General features: G+C 61.2%; 1 protein-coding gene across 3 annotated transcripts in view; it reads right to left on the bottom strand.

Moving 5' to 3' along the window:
• Positions 1-12,359, bottom strand: part of TP73 (tumor protein p73) — a 65,127-nt gene that overhangs the window by 17,278 nt on the left and 35,490 nt on the right. For all 3 annotated transcript variants that reach the window (XM_072731091.1, XM_026005141.2, XM_072731092.1), the window contains one exon: positions 5,764-6,006. In XM_072731091.1, the coding sequence (XP_072587192.1) occupies positions 5,764-6,006 (243 nt within the window). The remainder of the gene's footprint in view (positions 1-5,763; positions 6,007-12,359) is intronic.

Below are 12,359 nucleotides of genomic sequence, written 5' to 3'. Positions count from 1 at the left end.
GCCATGGTGGAGGACACAGGTCTGCAATCCCAGGGGGACCTTGGGCTTAGGCCACTGCGGGTCCCCTGACAACCGCTGAACTTCCAGTTCACTACGGGAGTGCTGGTCACTTTTTCCAGGGGGCTTTCCCGCCCTCATAGGAGCCTGTGGCCCATCCAGAATCCCAGATGAGCCCAGGGGCTTCCCCATCTGGAGATGATGAAGCCCTGGCTGGGGGAAGAAGTCTGGGGCCTCGGGTCCAGGAACTTGAGCTCGGCTTCCTAGTTTGGGATCTAAGGAAATCCAACCCAGATTTCCCCCACAACTGTCCACAGAAACGCTCCACGGGCTGCTCAGCCGAGACCCTCACTCAGAGTCCCACAGGCTGAAGCTGCAGGATGCCCGGGATGCAGCCTCGAACTGGTTCCAGGACAGGCTTCCCCCTATAATGGGGTCCAGACACAGGTGTGGAGCCGGGCCTGGGAGATGTGCAGGGAGGGGAGGGGAGGGGCGAGTCCCAGGTCTGGCTCCCCAGCTCCTGGGCCCCAGCCCTTCCTGGTCAGCCTGGAGTGTTCAAATCATAAAGCGTTCTCAAAGGATTGTCATTTGTCAATAAATAACAGGCAGTGAAGGCGGGCGGGTCCACTCTCTCAGGTGTGGTGGCAGATGTCAGTCACTCACCACCTCCCACTCTGGGCCCCAGGTGCCCCGATCCTCTGAGGGTCAGCCTCTCCTGCCAGTGGCTCACGGGGGTCCTGGGGCATCCCTGGAGCTGGGAGAAGGCTGTCTACTCTCCCGGGGTGCACAGATGGCCTCGTCCCACTAGCTGCCTGACGAAAGCCTGGGGTCAGGCCCCCGATCCCCACTGCTCCTGCCTTTCCTGAGCCCTGGGGTCCTCACCAGGGCTGCTGCGTGGCTTCTGGGAGGCGTGGGGAGGGTACTGGCTACAGTCAGGACCACTAGGAAGACAATCTAGAATCTACGGAGCTATACCCATTTTAGGGACATCTCAGAAAATAAATGATTCTTCATAAAGCAGTGATTATATCATGCCCAACCCATAGCTCCAAGCCTGTGGATGGAGGCTTGGATCCCCCAGGGGCTCTCCCTTGCATCCCCTATAAGAGCCCAGGTGGGGTGAGGTGGAGACCGCCCCTGGCGCACCCCTCGGCCCCCAGGACTCAGGGCTGGCGCCCTTCCCAGCCCCACTGGGGTTTCCAAGGCCAAGTTCCATGACCAGCAGGCCCAGGGGCTCCACCTGCAGAGGACAGAGAGAGACGAGGCCGTGCACGGCGCAGGCTAGGAGCAGGGCCAGCCTGCAGGAGCGAGTCTGCCCCTGGAGCTCCCCATCACGCAAGCAATCCCTGCAATCTCCCCTGCTTGCTCCTCATCCCGTCTCCACAACAGACACTGTGAGAGCTCTTCCCTGGCCCTTAAATACACGTAATTGCTTCTGGTGCCAGTAAAAGGTATTAATTCCACTTATGCATTCCATAAACTTTTAGGATAACGCAATTGATACCGTGATCATGTTGGGACACCTCCACTATTATTTTCCTGCTTGCAAACCTCCAAGGCGCTGGAAAGTTTTCTCCCAAATCCATTAGTGTTGACTCAGCCACATTCTACCAGGAACTCTGTGCAGAGCCTCTGTGCGTCCCCACCTGCCTCCCACAGGACCCTCCCCAGCCAGGAGGGTTGTGCTCACCCTGTGTGCCTGGCTCAGCCCCAGGACGGACGGACGGACTGGCACTCATACATTCACGGAGCTGTGTCCAGGCTGGCAGGCTGCATGGAAGCCGCCCAGGGACTCACTGAGCCATCATGCCTGTGTGCACCCCACCCGCATGCCTCACACTGCCCAGCTGGGCCAGGTCTCCAGCCATGGCTAGCTGACCTCGGAGCCCCCTCCCAAACCTACCAATCCCCAAGGATAGTCCCCTTCCCTGGCAGGGCTCAGCCTAGGAGCAGGGGATGGAGCAGAGCTGGATAGCATCCAGATGCCCTTCTCACGGGCAGCTTCTTGGGACTCCTGGGACCAGCTGTCTGTGTGATTGCCAATCCCTGGGGGGCCCAGGAAGGGAGTGGCCATCAAGGCCCAGAAGCCAGGCTCCAGTGTGCCAGGGAGGGCTTGGCACTGGGACAAGGGTGCAAACACCAATCCCTGGCCGGGCTCCACCACCTACCAGTCCAAAGAGCATCAGTGCCCATGGATGCCAGCTCCAAAGCACAGCCCTGACCACTCGGTATCTGTCCCTCCCCGAAGCCCCCAGAGCCCTGGAGGACCCAACATAGGACAAGCCCGACACAGGACATGCCCTGGCTAGGATGGCTCAAGAGCAGCAATTTGCGGGGGGGGGGGGGGGGGTCCCCCAGGCTCCAGGTGCTGTTCTAAGTGGTCCCAGGAGCCAGCTCGTTTGTCCCACAGTGACCCATCAGGCTACCTCCCACTTTTGGACTCAGGCCCATGGCTCTGCAGCAGGTCTGGGACCTGGGCGCTGCCAGTCAAATTGCCACCACGTCCTGCCCCTGGTCCCCGGGTTATGATCTTGGAGGCTGAACACACATTCCTCCTCCAGCTGCTCAGTTACACACAATGCATCCCTCCTGGATTCCACGGGAAGGAGTTTTCCAGCCCTGGGTAGCGGCCAGAAAAGGTGAGCACGCATGTTTGTGTGCACGTGTGCATGTGTGGAGTCGTGTGTATGTATGTAGCATGTGCACGTCTTTGCATGTGTGTGAGGTGTTTCGTGCATGTGCATTTGCACACACACCTTCCCTCTGTCGGCACCCTAGGAGCACGGAGGTGAGACCTTGGGACACTTGCCGGGGGCCTCAGCCAGGCAGAGGCCAAAGACCCTATTAACAGCTGTGATCCCTTGGGGCCTGTCGAGGGTGTTTTTCCCAAGCAAGGGCAGGACCGAAGGCAACAGTCAATTTGGAATCATACTTGAGAAAAATACGAATTATCTATCAGTTACCAGCCGGCTGGCATGGCGGGGGCCACGCATGGCGCCTTGCGGAGGCCCAGACAGCACGCCCGGGAAGCAAGTCTGGGCAGCAGCCGCGCAGCCAGACCCCCAGAGCTGTGAGCAGGCGGGCTGCCCGGCAGTCCCCATCCTGCATGGTGAGCCTGCCCGCCCCCTCCCTGGGCAGGGAAAGGAGCTCGCGGGCGGTCTCTCCCAGAGACCCAAGGTGCCAAAAATCTCATTATCAATGTGTGTCCCACCTCCACCCCTGCACTGATGGGGGCTGGGGAGGGAGAGCTCTGTGTGCCAGCCGAGGGCCCGGGCAAGGGGGCGGGTATCAGGGCGAGGGGTGGTTAGAACTTGGGCACAGGTAAGCCACCTCTGCCCCCAGTATGGCTGGCCGGGGCAGACCACTCTAGAAACCGTGACCACGCCGGGGGCCCTCCAGACCTGACGCCACATCTCTGGCAGGGGAGGTGGAAGCAACTGAGGGAGCCTGACAGAGGCCCCAGGTGGGGGCGGGGGGATAGCCAGCACAGGGGCAGCTTCTATCCCTCCCTGAGGACCAGCTCAGACCATCCAAGGCACTCCAAGTCCCCAAGACACTGCAAAGACCCCACCAGCATCCCTAAATAGCAGAGATGGAGAGAGAGTGTGAGAGCGAGCCAGGACCCCCCTCCAGGGCTTGCCTAGATTCCCAGGGGTCCAGCAGCTCAGGCCTTGGTGACAGTACTGATGCAGGAGGGGCTGGGACCCTTCCCTGAGATGTGAGAGAAAGGACTTAGGGAACAGTATGAACATCAAAGAGGAGAGGGAGTGAGCCTCCTGTCACCAGAGGTGCGCAATGTGGGGATGCCTTGGGTGCCTCCTGACCTGGCTTACAGCCACACAGCCAAACTTCCAATCTGGGGACCCGGGACCAGGACCCTACAGCAGTAAGAGAAGCCTCCAGCAGGTGCACCTGCAGCCGAACAACCATACCCAGGAGGACCAGCTCTATGGCACCCCACTCCCAGCCCTGCTGCTAAGGAAATAATAACGTGACACACACGGGGAGCACAGCTCCTACTGTGCTCACCTGTGCTGTACGGACAGCATCCCCTCTAAGGAGCAACAAGGGGCATTACTGGAAAAATTCACAAATGAGGATGACAGGGTGGGGGCCCTGGACCAGGTGCCGACTCCGCCACTGGAAGCCCTGCGGTGGAGCTAAGCCTCACCTCAGCGATGGGTCAGGGGCTGGGGGCCCATGGTCACGGCCAGAACCAGAGACAGTGGCCGGTGGGGCGAGGTGGGGGGATGGCTTGGATCCCAGACCCAGACTGGCCCCTGCGGAGCCTCACTGGGTCTCCTGCTGGTTCCACCCCCTCTCCAGCCTCCCAGGAGCGTGGGAAAACCACAACCTGGCCAGCGGGGCAGCAGGATCCCGGAGGGGATGGGGATCAGGAGACCCAGTTCTTAAAGCGGGAGAGCTGGTGCTCGGCCCCCTGCACCAGGGTCCCATTTCCAGGGGCTGGGGGAGACTATGGAGCTGCTGGTCCTTGGAGGTGACACTGCCTACAGCCAGGGCATGCTAGGGTCCACGGGGCAGGTGCCAGGCAAGACTCTGTCCTCTTCAGGTGTGGGGGCAGGACACCGGGACTGTCCTTGGGGCTGCCTTTCCTGCCAGTGCCCTGTGAGCCCCACCCTCAGAGGAGCCTATGGTCTGTCCTGGGGGGGGGGTCTCAGCATCCCTGCAGTGCCCGGGCCGCCTTGGGCATGTCTGGCAGCCTCTTCCTCTCCCAGCTGTAGTCGGGACAGTGGGGGGAAGCGGTTAGGAACCTGGAGCCCCTTGGGACACTTGGGTGTCTCAGTGGTTGAGCGCTGCCTTTGGCTCAGGGCGTGATCCCAGGACTCCAGGATCAAGTCCCACATCAGGCTCCCTGCATGGAGCCTGCTTCTCCCTCTGCCTGTGTCTCTGCCTCTCTCTCTGTGTCTCTCATGAGTAAATAGATAAAATCTTTAAAAAAAAAAAAAAAAAAAGGAACCTCAAGTCCCCAGACCAGGAAGCTTAGCCACCAGGTCCTGGCGGAGGGGGGCACTAACCGCCTGCTTCTCTCCGAGCCAGTGACTCCCCCCCCCCCCGCCCCCGTGCCTGTTTCCACAGCTGTAAAATGGGACAATAACAGGTTCCACCTGGTGGGTTGCTGGGCAGTTTCAAGAGTCAACGTAAACTCAGAGCACCCCAAGGGAGGCCACAGGGGTTCGGGCCACCATCCAAGCTGGGAAAATCCCCACCAGGGGCCAGAATCCTCCAGAGCGCAGGCAGCAAGACCTGAAGACCTGAGTCCGAGGCACCGCGGATCCACCCCCAACTCCCAGTCTCATCCCCTGCTTGGAGGTGACAACTCAGAGGCTGCCAGCCAGCAGACATCAGACCTCCCTGCCCATGCACTCTACCTGGAGGAGGCAGCTTCTGTGGAACTCATGCTCACCCAGGACGGGATTCAAGCCCCACCTTGACACCCGAGGGTCTTGGTGATGATGGTCGGACTCTGCCCCATGGACCTCACCCAGGAGCCACGTCTGCCCCTCTGGGGCTCTGCGGAGGCTGGCCGCTGGGGCCACACGTCCGAGGGGTGGGCACGCCCAGACTGCCCGGCCCCAGACCCGCCTCCTGCCCTATGCTCCTCCCGGCTCACTGCTTACTGCGGGGGGCCAGGCAGGAATCCGTGTGGACACCTGGCCGGCCCTCCCTCGCTGCCCAGAGGGGGGCGATCACCCCTCCCACCCTCACAGCCCACAGATGTCCCTCGGGAGCAGGGGTGCGACTCACCGTCCAGGTGGCTGACTTGGCCGTGCTGGACTGCTGGAAGGTGACATCGAAGTGGTGGGGACCAGGGTAGTCGGTGTTGGAGGGGATGGCCGGCGCAGGCGACATGGTGTCGAAGGTGGAGCTGGGCTGCGCGTAGGGTGAGTGGGTGGGCACGCTGGCGGCGTGCTCCGGGGTGTAGGGGCTGGCCGAGGCCGCGCGGCTGCTCATCTGGTCCATGGTGCTGCTCAGCAGATTGAACTGGGGCTAGCGTGGGAAGGGGGAGGGAGGGGGACACACAGTCAGGCTGGAGCGTGGAGCGTGGAAGCGCGCGCCGGCCAGAGGTGTCCTGTTACAGGAGCCTTAAAGGGCCAGCAGCTCAGTCATCCCAAATATTTCCCGTCCCACCCCCCCAACTCCCGACAGGTCACTGCTTGTGTTGGGATAAACTGACATATTCACCTCGCCCTCCCCTCTCCATCAGCCTCCTTCTGTGCCAGGGTTTCCGTGGAGCACACCTGGAGGGGAGCTGCTGGCAGGGGAGGCTCCTGCCCCTGGACCTCCTGGCAGGCTGGGGGGCAGCACTCTCCAGGGGCAGCGTCCCCATGCCCCTAAGACAGCCCCAAGGAGGGAGACCCCAGGCCCAGGGAGCCAGACAGAGGGAGGGATGGGCCAGGGCAGGGGGTGGGTCCCACAGTCCCCTCCTTCCCCCACAGGGGACCATGTCCCATCAACCTCCTGGGGTCCTGGGACCTTGTGATGGGTCAGCCCCTCCCTGGAACTTCAGGAGGCCTGAGCAAAGGAGGGAGGGGACAGCCCAATCCACCACAGATCAGGTCCCCTCTGGAGGGCAGGCAGGGAAGACCCCTTTCCCTGTCTGGAGGCTTCAAGCAGGGGGTGGGCTGGATGGGTAAAGAGCAGCTGATCTCCAAACACGGAAGCATCTCTTGCTTTGTGGCCAGAGGGTGATGAGGTTTGCTTTAATCCTCATGTGGGCCTCAGGTGGATGTGGCTATTATCCCATTTTACAGATGAGGACACTGAGGCACACAGGGGGTGATTGCCTGGGGTGAGGCACCAGCCACCCTCAAGGCAGTTACCCTGAGAGCCCTGGGGCCCGGGGTGCCCATGGGGGGCTGATGGGTACCAAGAGCGACGGGGGCTTACCCTGCAACCTCCCTTCACCAGTCTGCCTCCTTTAGATCCCAAAGCACAGGAGTGTATCCCTGAGGGCGCAGGGGGCGGGGACCAGCTGCTGGGCCCCTTTCTGCCCTGGGTGTTTTTCTCCATCAGGAGGGTGGTGCTCATTACCCAGAGGCCCCTCCAGCTTAGCATCCCCTTGGAAGGCACATGTTCTTTCCCTTCCACTCTGCTGGTGACAGGGTCCTGGAGTCCCCACTGGAGGCTGCCCAGCCTGAAGGAAGCTTAGCACAAGTGATGACCCAGGAGGAGTGAGGTGACAGGTGACAGATTGTCACTAAAGCTGTGGCTCCGTGCCTTCTGGAGCTCCGGCTGCAGCTGCCATCGGACCTCCAGAGCTGGGTCCCACGTCCACCAGCCACAAGACAGGAGCCCCCTGCAGGCTCGGCTGCAGCCTCCTTCCCCAACCGGCTCCCACTGCCTCCAGACTAGCCGTGCCTTCGCTTGTGCACGGTGGGGGTGTGGCGGGGGGGGGGGACCAGCACCCACCATCATGAGGGGTAAGCGGATAAACAAACTGTGCTGTTGTAGACTGCAGCCACACGGGCAGAGCCGTGGCCCAGGGGCTGGGTGGGGCTGGGGGCCACCGCTTGGGGGGTGCTGTTTTCCTCTGGATGTGATGCGGGTGCCCTAGAATCCACGGTGCACAGCAGTGGTGAGCTGCACATCACAGACACCGTGGCTCCATAAAGTTCTTCAGAACAAAACGACAGAGAGGAAGGAGGAAGAAGCCTCCTCTCCAGGAGTGTAAGGGCCAGGCTGGGGAACCCCCCCACCGCATTCTCATCCCGAGGGGCATCACTCCTGCATCCCTCCTGCCTCTGCCCTCTGTCTCCCCATCCTGACTGTGAGGGGGCCCCACAAGAGGGCTAACATGTGTCGGGACCATTGGCCACAGCAAGCTAAGCAGTGCTGGGGGTGCCCAGCACCCCGACTCCATACACGGTGCCACGAGAAAAATACAGAAATGAAGGATCTCACTCTCAGGTTCATACTGAGCATGTGACACACTGTGCATCATTTCTGGTGAATTAACTATTAAATTACTTCCATGGGTTTCTTTTTACATTTCTTCTGTGTGGCTCCTGGAAAATGCAAAATCATATGTGTGGCCCACATGGCATTTCTACTGGATGGTGCTGGACCTGAGTGTCTGGCTCCCACTCCCATCATCAGCTCTGCTATGGAGCTGCCCCTGTGGGCACATTCCCCAGGGGCTGCTGAGTGAGTGGCCCAGCGGCAAAAGGAAAGAAGGAAGGAAGGGAGGGAGGAAGGGAAGGAGGGGAGGAGAGAAGAAGAGGGGAAGGGAGGAAGGGAGGGAGGAAGGTGGGTGTGCAAGGCAGCAGGATGGACTCCCCTACGCAGATGCCCAGGAACCTGGATGGACTGAGTATGAACCCAGCCTTCCCACTAAACCAGGCTGAGAGCCCCATGGGTCCTGGAGGGGGCAGGGTTCCCAGGCTGCCCCCAGCCCAGAGTCCCATGGCCTCTCTCCTCCAGGTGACAAGCCATGGCCCCGAGGAGCATCTTCCCTGTGATCATAAGGCCCCCTCCCCAGGCCCCCAAGGGCTACAGGAGCCTTTCCACCTCCCGGGCCTCAGTGAGGACAGCAGACCAACCAACGGGGGCTCAGGTCTGTCCTCCCCACTACAACCCCACAGCAGCACAGCTTGGGTCTGTCCTCCCTACTCTGTCCCCACAGCAGCACAGCTCAGGTCTGTCCTCCCCACTCAGACCCCACAGCAGCACAGCCCAGGTCTGTCCTCCCCACTCCGACCCCACAGCAGCACAGCCCGGGCCAGCAGGGCAAAGGGCCCCTGCCCCCCTGTTCAGGAGAAACAAGAGGCAGCCCCACGACAACAACGTTGTTCAGATTTTAACTTGTCCACATTCTTTACTGATCTGAGGCGGGTGCCAGGGAATTAGTCACTGAACCAAAAGAGCAGAGGTGATAGCATCTGTGGGCCCAGGAGAGGAGCAGGAGGGAGCGGGAGGCTTCCAGTGGGCAGGGGCAGGCCGGGAGCCCTTTGAGAAGTGCAGGGAGGAAGCGCTGCTCGCAAACACACCTCCTTTGGCCTCTGGCATTTTGTGGTCTGGGCACCCCGAGAGTTACCCCTCCCCAGGGGAGTGGAGGCCACTGTGCAGCATGTGTTGGGCCACTGCGCTGTGGCCATGTGGGGCTCCCTCTCGGGGTTCTGCTGCCCCAGGGGCACACCTCTGCCTGCACCCCCCAGGAATCGGCAGGGGTTGTGTCCGAGAGTGGCAGGGAAACCCGCTGGTCTGGAAGTGCTCTGGTGGCTCCCAAAGGCCCTTCCTTCCCTCCCTTTGCATTCCTCCCAAGTGGGGAGCCAAGAGCCCCCAGCCCGACCTTGCTGCCCAGATGCGGCCCAGCACAGCCACACGGAAGCCTGGGGGTCTCAGGAAGCTGGGGGAGGCCCACTTGGCAGCAGGAAGAACCTGGGCAAAACCAGGACTTTTTTGGTTTGTTTTGCTTTCAATCAGAACTCCCAAGAGAGTGGGCTAATTAGGACATGCCCAGCCCCAGGCGGCCCACATGTGCCTACATGTGCACACAGGGCTCCTGGGCCCGACCCAAGGAGGGCTGCAGGGCGGGAGTGAAGCAGCCAGCGGGTGGCCTCCCCTCTGGGTCTGAGGCCCTGCCTGGAGGGGGGGGCGGCTGGGCTCTGGGAGGGGCTGGGGCAAGAGAGGGCCTCTCCTCCAGATCCCCATGTGCCTTGCTGGATGGTGGCTGGTGGCCTGGGAGCTCTTTCCACCAACACTGGACAGGCTCCCCAAGACACACTCTGTGCATTTGCTGCACACACGTGTTCTGGTGCTCTGTGCACTGGGTCAGGGCCGAGAGGGTCCTGGGGCACAGGCAGCTCTGGCCGTGCACTGGGGTGTCCATCCCAGCCTTTGCGGAGAGCCAGGCTCGCTTCCTGGTCAGGCCCCTCTTGGGCCAGGATCCCAGGTGGCCCATTCCTGCTCAGAGGAGGGCACCCATAGGTCTGGGGGCCGCATGCACATGTGTGCTCACACACCTGCAGGGATGGGGCTGCTGCAGAGGGAGGAGGGGTAGGGTGAGCCCTGGGTGGACTGTGTCCCAGCACCTGCCCTCTTCTGGGAAAGGAGCTGGACTCTGGGGGCACAGGGAAGGAGGGTACTGCCCGAGGACCAGCAGGGAGAGGATGAAGGGAACCACATGGGGTGGAAAGGTCCCAGCTTCCAGCCCACCCCACCCTGTCATTGCATCACCAGCCAAGGGTCTTCCCCTCCTCTGCATATCCGCAGGGGGCCTGTGTGCTGGGAGAGCTGCGGCTCATTCACTCACTTTGGCCAGAGTCTCTGGTTTCCATCCCCTCCCCAGACCTCACTGCTTTGATCCATACCACCCAAGGGGTGGCAAGCAATAGGGGCTCTGTGGGGGTTCAGAGGCATCAGCTCCCCAGCCACCTGGCACCCCGACCCCCACAGGCGCAGAGGGCCCAGCCTGCCCACTGGTCCTCCTGCCCAGGAGCCTGAGCTCAGCGCAGCCCTGCAGTCCCTGCCCCACAGGCCAGACATCCCAGCCCAAGCTCCCAGTGCCCTTTGCTGGCCAAGCCAGCATTGGCGGTCCCCACAGGAGACAGGTGACTCTCCCGGCCACCCCACTGCTCACCTACAGGTCTGTCTGTGTGTCCAGGTCCAGAGTGACTGCCACCCTCAAGGATCATGTCCTGGAGTGAAAGGAGGGGGACAGAAGGGACCTTCCAGGTCTGGCAGGGCAGAGCAGGGCTCTGAGGTCAGGAGGCCCAGGGGCTGAGGTCCCAGCCTCACCTGTGTGACCCAGCCCAGCATTCTACCACCCTCGGCCTCAGCTTCCCCATCTACAAAGCAGGGGTGAAGCCACAGGGCAGCTGTGCAGATCAGGAGGGTCCAGGGAGGCTGTGGTGCATGACACACTGATCCCCCCCTTCTCCACACAAAAGTCCAACAAAGTAAGGGCTGCAGACGGGGACCCAGGCCCGGCCAGCCCCGGACCCTCACCCACTCACTCAGAGGATGGGCTGAGCCCCAGGCACAGAGATGGGGCAAGCGGAGCCCCCCGTGCCCGGAGAGGCCACGTCCCGCCATGCTGTCACGCCCAGCCCCAGACTGGGCGTTGGGAACCTCTGGGCCGAATGACGCAGACCTCCAAGCACTCGTGGGCCCCTGGCACCGGCTCTTGCCTTGGGTGCTCTCTGGGGTTGAAAGCAGGTCCTGTACCCCCTGCCAGGAGCACCTGGTGGGAGCGGCCACGGTGCATGGTGGGGACAGCCAGCCATGCCCAGGGGCCAGGCCACCTCTCTGCACCTACGCCCTCTTCTACTCTGTCGCCTGTCCCAACCAGCCCGAGTTCTCCAGAAATGGGGCTCATCCAGCTTCACTGGGTCCATCCTTTGACTGGGAGCTGGGTTTTGCAGTTTTGTAAGATTCCTATTGTACGTGTTTACTTATTTAATGCCAATGAACCATCTCAAATGAGTTTTGGGGATGTAGATGGAAAACAAATTGTAGAAGTTTGTGCTCCGCTCGCTCCCCAGCATCCGTGGGCACCTCTAGTGGACTCCAGGCTATTAAGGCAGGAAGAGCAAGAGCACAGGTGGGCTGGGACCGGGCGGCGCAACGACGTGCAGGTGCATATGCAGGTGTCACCCACGCTCTCCCCAGAGGGAACAGAAATACTTGTCACTAGAATTTAAAACGACTCCTGTCAGTGGTCAGAGGCTCTGTTCCAGACTGACTCACCTAGTGGAGGGGACTGGAGGGACAGAGAGGACGTTTCCAGCCCCGTCCCTGCACGGGGCCAAGCAGGGTCAGCTGCGGACACTGGGCTCCAGCACTGGTTTAGGAAGACCTGTTTGTCCGTGCCACAAGGACACCGATTCCAAAGACAGAGCTCCTGCCCCTTTGGGCGGGGTGATATGGGGTCCCCCGGGGGCCCTGCTCCCAGCCTCCTTTGTACACTGCCAGTCCGAACCACAGGGCTCTTGCTCCTGCTATTCCCCTCCTGGAACACTGTCTCCTCGCCACTGAGAGAGCCTTTCAAGACTCACTTCCTCCTAGTAATTGCAGGCTCTCCACCTGCTGGTGTCCTGGGGCCGAGTTCTCTCCCACTTTTCTGGGCAGGGTAACAGACATCATGATGCACACCCTTGTGGGTTCGTATCCCATGGGCTGTCAATTTTCCTCTGGCTATAAGCCTCTAAAATACAGGTGAAGCTTGACCAACACCAGGTTAGACACCCCATGCAGCCCAAAATCCAAGGATGACTTATGACTCCCCCAAAGCTTAACCACTGATAACCTATCATTGACCAGAAGCCCTTTCGATAACATCAAGCCAATTGACACAGATGCTGCCTGCTACGTGTGTCATGTACTACAATCCCACAAGGAAA

The sequence above is a fragment of the Vulpes vulpes genome, chromosome 12, assembly GCF_048418805.1.
Source record: "Vulpes vulpes isolate BD-2025 chromosome 12, VulVul3, whole genome shotgun sequence".
NCBI classification, from domain to species: Eukaryota; Metazoa; Chordata; class Mammalia; order Carnivora; family Canidae; genus Vulpes; species Vulpes vulpes.
Note: the sequence above shows the minus strand (reverse complement) of the source record. Positions and strands in the feature narration are given on the sequence as shown.